The sequence below is a fragment of the Chiloscyllium plagiosum genome, chromosome 6 (assembly GCF_004010195.1).
Source record: "Chiloscyllium plagiosum isolate BGI_BamShark_2017 chromosome 6, ASM401019v2, whole genome shotgun sequence".
Lineage (NCBI taxonomy): Eukaryota > Metazoa > Chordata > Chondrichthyes > Orectolobiformes > Hemiscylliidae > Chiloscyllium > Chiloscyllium plagiosum.
In genome coordinates this window covers 5,930,566-5,937,487 of record NC_057715.1, presented here as the reverse complement: position 1 = coordinate 5,937,487, position 6,922 = coordinate 5,930,566, and the positions used below count along the sequence as shown (strand labels likewise).

The window sequence follows — 6,922 nt, the reverse complement described above, 5'->3', positions numbered from 1 at the left end:
AATTTTTTTTTTTTGTTGGTTTGTTTTTGGGAGTTGGGTTTGGGGGGGGGGGGGGGGTAGGTGGGAGAGCTGGCAATAAAATGGCCACAGCCCTTTATGAGGGACGGAACCAGCTGGATCTGTTAATAAAAGCAGGTAAGAACTTAAAGTGTGGGGATGGGGCTGAAATGCAGTTTGAAACTGTGCACAAGGTTGGGAGGGGATGGGGTGGAGGGTAGGGTTTGGGGAGGCCAGCTGGGAATTTTGAGATCAGGAAGTTAAAGGGAAATGGGATTTGAGACACGTTTGCGTGAACATGTAATGTCACTGCAGGATTCAGACAGGAAGAGATGAGAGTATAAATTGATTTCTGTACCTGCATGACTTGGTATGTGATGGGTAAGACTAAATTCAGTGCAGTGCATTTGCAGATTTAGTCCTTTTCTCAGTTAGCAAGAGTTTTGACTTGTGAATTCCCCCATTCAGTGCTATTTTCAGGTGTTGCATATGTAGTTCATTAAGAGGACTCATTTTGTCTGGTGTGTTGGACAGTTACTCTATGCCATTGCTTTCTGATCTTTTTTTATTGGATTTTGTTGTACTTAATTTGCTTCCAGTTCCACATCTAGAAAAATCAATATTTAATTTAATCAAGTATTATTGGCATACTGCTTTTATGTCCTATTTAGCCTAAACTTGTGAATTCTTTCTCGAAATGTCCTGCACTTTGTAATCTTCCTCCTTAAACTCCTTATAGTACTCTCCTGAGCTCTGTTTATGTGGAATGGTGGCCAACTTGATCAGATTACATTTAGTGTGAGGTACCTTGGGAAATATAAAGTTAAGGGCGCTATATAAATGCAAGTTATTGGTTTTACTTTTGTAAAACAAAATGATGTCTCACAATAAGTTTTATATTGAAGACACATTGTAACAGGTGGAAAAAAATAACAGATTACTTCTGTTTTTGAAACGAGTGAAAGTGTATGGGATGCTGGTGGAAGCTATTTAACCGTAGAAAGTGAACAGTCCAGTAGAATTTATGATAGCCAAAATTAAATTTTCTAGTAAATTTTAGCTTGAGTTTGATGCACTGGATATCATTATTCAGTCTGTGACCTGTTGATGTGGACAGCACTATTGCAAAATCCAAGGCCAGATTTGCAGGCTTCATGCCTTTCAGTGGTTAATAATTATTTTTGCAAATGGTTTGTCAAACGCTCATCTGCAATGTGTGCTGAATATTATTTAATTATTCCTGTTTTATTCTTGAATTATTTCATCACTCTATGTATATTAAACCTTTATGTTTAATGGTTGGACTTTTATTAGAAGGGGTGTGGATTTACATGTTCGATGCTTGTTACATATATATCCTATGTTCAAGTTACCCAAGTTTCTCTCAAGCTTCTAATAATAGATCTTACCAGCCCAGACACGCACTCTCTCTCTCACAGTATGGAGAGTGAGATTTTAAATTAAGTAATTTTTTTTCCCAGCTGTGGCTCAGTGATTGTATTTTTCCTTTCAAGTCAGAAGGCTGTATAGTTAGTTCCCACTGCATAGACTTGGATACAAAATATAAGCTGACAGTACAGCACTGAGCAAGAACTGCAGTTGTGAAGGTGTTTGAATGAACTGTTAAACTGAGGCCGATGTACCTTGTTGGGTGGGTGAAAAAGATTTCCAGTTATTTCAGAGAAAAAGAGGAGTGTTTGCTGTGGCACTTGCACAAGCAGGGTATCTGGTCATTATCACACTATTTGTGGGCGTTTGCTCTGTACAAGGTGGCTGACACATTTCCTACATTACAGCAATGCTTCAGAATGACTTCATTGGTTGTAAATCATTTTGGGGAATCCTGGAAGGTGCAATATCAATTCAAGTTTTCATAAATCTGGATTGGAGCTCATGTTCACTGCAAAAAATGTGCACTTTTACAGGGAAAATAAAATTCCCCACCCATTTCAGGTGAGAGCTGAATTCTTATCCCTTCAACAACCATTTTATAAGAGCTGCTCCCATTAATATACTGTGCTTTTCTAAATGTTGACCTGAGTTGAGAGGTCAGGGAATTTTTTTTGACTTCCCTATGGAGGAGAACGATAATGATGTGCTGGCATTTCTGCTAAGCTCCTCCGGTAGCCCATATCCATTTATGTACACTGAACTAATGTCAACATGACAGTTTCCAAACTTAGCACAGGCAGCAGAGTGGCTGCAGTCTGCCAAAATAACGGGCAGTTGATCAAATCAGAGAGTGCTACCGTTTACATGCAGACTTGTTTTGAGTTGGGAAAGCAGATTGAATTCAGCAAAAGCAAGCCTTGTTTTCTCAACCCCTTGTAAATATGCAGAATGGATGTTTTGAAGTAAGCACCTTTCGTTGCTGGTACCTCAGATATTGACAGAATTTCAATGCACTGCTATTTTTAGAGAGACAACCCAGTCATCAACAGTGTTTTAAAATTTGCATTGCAATTTATAACTTCTCAAAACCGAGTCAGCGGTGTTGATACTAAAGGTAACCAACTTGGAGGAATTGCGAAATTTGTAATTTTAAAGCGTCATGATATACTCAGTGTTAATTCAGCAATATTTCCACTACTGGTAGCCTCAGCTACTGATCTCAATTTCAAATTTAAATAAGTATCATTAATATTGAAGTAACGCAACATGAAAATATTGCTTACAGGAAATGAGAACCTAGCATTTATTTTTGTCCATAAATGTTTTTGATTATTGAACAGAGACCTGTGTTTAGATAACATTATGTCCCAGGCTGCTTTTAAGACTAGCAGAGTTGACGGAGATGTTATTATGGCATGTGACAAAAGGCTTGGTCAAAGATGTAGCATTTCAGTAGGATGTTAGAGGAGGGGGAGCAGTTCAAAGAATTTCAGAGGATGGGGCGTTGGTGGTTGAACAATAATGACACACAGTCAGATTAGAGGAGAGGTCATTTGGGAATGGTGGGGTAGGGGGTGGTACAGGGTTTTATTTTATTCACTCATGACATAGACATTGCTAGTTGGGCTCCCTTTTTTGTCCATCCTTAATTGTCCTGGAGAAGATAGCGGTGAAATGCTGTAGTCTGTGTTGGAGGGGCACCTATAGTGCTATTAAGAAGAGAGTTCCTTGAATGGGACAAGCTGGTGACATGTGTTTCATAACAACAGCTGTCCATACGGTGTAGGTAGGTACATCCACAGTGTTGTTAGGATGAACAGTGATGTATTTCCAAATTAGGATTTGAGTTGTTTGGAGGGGACCATGTAGCTGGAGGTGTTCCTATGCACCTGCTCCCTTTGTTCTTCCAGGTAGTGATCATGAGTTTGAAAAGTGCTGTTGAAGGATTTTTGGAAAACCGCTGCTGTGCATCTTACAGTTGCTACTCCCTGCTGCCTCTGTACATCAGATATAGAAGGAGTGAAAATTTATGGTGCTGGATGGGCTACCAATGAAATTTTCATGGATTGTATTGAGTTTCTTGAGTGTTCTGGCAAATGGGGAGAGTTTCATCACACGCCTGTAGAGGATGATGGTGCAATGCATCTTTTTAGCTGGGACACTGTTGTTACTATGTATTGACAGATGCAGGGAGTGGATGGGATACCAGTCAAATGGGCTCTGAGGAGAGTCACTCGACCCATAAGACTATAAGACATAGGAACGGAAGTAAGGCCATTCGGCCCATCGAGTCCACTCCGCCATTCAATCATGGCTGATGGGCATTTCAACTCCACTTACCCGCATTCTCCCCGTAGCCCTTAAACCCAAAACATGAACTCTGACTTCTCTCCACAGATGCTGCTTGACCTGCTGAGCTTTTCCAGCAATTTCTGTTTTTGTCTCTGATTTTACAGCATCTGCAGTTCTTTTGGTTTTTAATCAAATGCCCTGCTTTGTGCTGGATGGTGTCAAGCTTCTTGAGTGTTGTTGGAGATGCACAATCAGGCAAGTGGAGAATGTTTTATACACTCCTGACTTGTGCCATATATATGGGGTGCAGGCAGTGAGGAGTTGAGGTGAGTTACTCACCACCTATAAGTCATGGCCTCTGACCTGCTCTTGTAGCATAACTGTTCATATAACTGATTCAGTTCAGTTTCCGGTCAATAGCAGGAAGCTGCTGAAATATGATGAGGCAAAGCCTTGAGAGGATTTAAACACAGGTTGAAATTGGTCTGATTGATGGACGTTGAGTTGGTATTAATAAGGACAGAACTGTGGTAGGTGAGTGAAACTTGGTGTAGGGATAAGACCTGGGCAGTAGAGCTTTGGATGAGCTAAATTTCAGGATGGAAAGCTAACTCGAGAGCATCGATAATAAAGTTAATGCTGGGGGTTTCAGCATCAGACAAGAGGAGGTTTGGGTATTTACGGTGAGTAACTTGGCACAGATAAGCAGTTGGCAGCTCAGCTGGAGGTTAAAGATTATGCAAATTGGAAACTGTCAGATTGACAGAACAGCTGGAGGGTGTGATTTTAATTATTGGTGACGCAGAATTTGTGGCCAGTGAAACCGTGGCTTCTGGGGCAGGAAAGGGAATACAAATGTGAGAGTGGTGAGATTGGAAGCTTATTTTTCTTTCATACTTTGATCCTACTAATACAATCATACTGGATCTTAGGTTAAACTTAACTCATGGCAAGAGCATTGTGTTTTTCACATGCAATTGGCGCAATACTGGACTATGACCCAATGATCTGCGTACTGTTTGGTACAACCAACGAAATCAGTGTTGTCTTTGACCAACTGTAACGTCTAAAGGATTAATGAGAGCTGGGGAGGGGCAGAGGTTGGTGAGAAAGAGAGAAAATAAATGCCTTTCAGCTCTTTAGCACCTAGTGAATGTTTGGCAGTTCAATTTATTAGAACCATGCAGATAGCTATTCAGAAAAAGTATAGTTAATCCAACTTGCTTATTTGCAGCTAATTTTAGCTCAAAATTTTTGCTGCTTCTTTTGCTCAGCTGTGCATTTGGCATTAGTTCCAAAGAACAACTCATTCTGATATTTGCTCATTACTGGCAGACTCATAAAGCCCTAAACTCTAATAATGGTCTGTTATAATCGAGACCTGAGAATCAGTCAGTTTTAAATAATTCCTCTGGAATTATGGGGACTGTGTAAACACAGCTCATCTATTCTGAACAAAACTGAAAGACTTGCAACAGAATTGTTGAGAAATGGCTTCATGTTTCCAGGACATTCATGACTCAGTGAGCAAATATTCATTCTCCGATACATGTCGCATTATTGGTTTATTAAGTAAATTCCTCAGAAATCATCTGACAGGGTGGGGTGGAATGTTCTTTTACCAAGATCAGAGTAGTTTTGGTTGGTAAAGTGTGAACAAGCATTTAGAAAACAATATTTCTATACAATTTGTCTTGTCTTTTAAAGAAGTAAACAAAATTTTGGTGCAGTAACAGGAAAAAGCAATTCATACCTAAAAAATTGTTCTGCCATTCAATCAAATCATTGCTGATCTTGGTTTTAAGAACAAATTAAAGAAACATTTCATTATTCTCAACAAATATAGACTATGTTCCGGCATGAAATAAAAAATCAACAGGAAAAGTGATCCATCCATCCATCAGTGATTAACTCAATGTTACTGTGAGGTTTAAAAAAAAAAGGATTATAATGTTGTCATGATGGGTAGTGAGCCTGAAGATTGAGGTTTTTAAAGGTTTGCCAAAAAATTGATAGAAAATAGTGCTGATGGAGGGTTAAGCCTGAAACGTCGACTCTCCCCCTCCTCAGATGCTGCCTGACCAGCTGTGCTTTTTCCAGCACCATACTTTATCGACTCTGATTTCTCCAACATCTGCACACCTCGCATTCAGCAGTGTCCTGGATCCAGCTGACTGAGCTAAACAGTCAAGAGAGACGGGAAACCAGATAGAATATCAGTCTAATAAAGTATGACATCGAATTAGCAAGAAGATTTTAAAGAAGTGGGAAGCTTCTTCAGTTGTGTTATTAGAAAGGGTATTATTAAGTTGGAGTGGGCACAAAAGAGATTTACCAGGATGTTGTAGGAAATTGAGGTTTTGAGTTATAGGGAGAGGCTGGATAGGCTGGGACTTTTATCATTGGAGCATCGGAGTTTGAGAGATGACCTAACAGAGGTATATAAATCATAAGGGGTTTAGATAAAGTGAACGGCAGATTTTTTTTTTCCCCTGAGGATGGAGGATCTCGAGACTGGGGCCGTATTTTTAAGTTGAGAGGGGAAAGATTTAAAAAGAACATGGGGGCAATTTCTTTACATAGAGAGTGTGGAATGAACTTAGAATCATAGAGATGTACAGCATGGAAACAGACCCTTCGGTCCAACCTGTCCACGCCGACCAGATATCCCAACCCAATCTAGTATCACCTGCCAGCACCCGGCCCATATCCCTCCAAACCCTTCCTATTCATATACCTATCCAAATGCCTCTTAAATGTTGCAATTGTACCAGCCTCCACCAATTCATCTGGCAACTCATTCCATACACGTACCACCCTCTGCGTGAAAAGGTTGCTCCTTAGGTCCCTTTTCTATCTTTCCCCTCTCACCCTAAACCTATGCGTTCTAGTTCTGGACTCCCCCACCCCAGGGAAGATACTTTGTGTATTTATCCTATCCATGCCCCTCATAATTTTGTAAACCTCTATAAGGTCACCCCTCAGCCTCCGATGCTCCAGGGAAAACAGCCCCAGCCTGTTCAGCCTCTCCCTGTAGCTCAAATCCTCGAACCCTGGCAACATCTTTGTAAATCTTTTCTGAACCCGTTCAAGTTTCACAACATCTTTCTGATAGGAGGGAGACCAGAATTGCACGCAGTGTTCCAACAGTGGCCTAACCAGTGTCCTGTACAGCCGCAACATGACTACCCAACTCCTGTACTCAATACTCTGACCAATAAAGGAAAGCATACCAAACGCC

General features: G+C 40.5%; 1 protein-coding gene across 4 annotated transcripts in view; it reads left to right on the top strand.

Annotated features, from left to right (window-relative positions):
- The window catches only part of LOC122550440 (ETS-related transcription factor Elf-1-like), a 140,696-nt gene that overhangs the window by 85,540 nt on the left and 48,234 nt on the right, over positions 1-6,922 (top strand). The window contains exon 1 of one of the 4 annotated variants that reach the window (XM_043691176.1): positions 48-135. The exons of the other annotated variants lie outside the window; for them this stretch is intronic. Coding sequence (XP_043547111.1) covers positions 81-135 — 55 coding nt within the window. The 5' untranslated portion in view covers positions 48-80. Of the gene's footprint in view, positions 1-47; positions 136-6,922 lie in introns of those variants that run through there. 4 annotated transcript variants of the gene reach the window in all.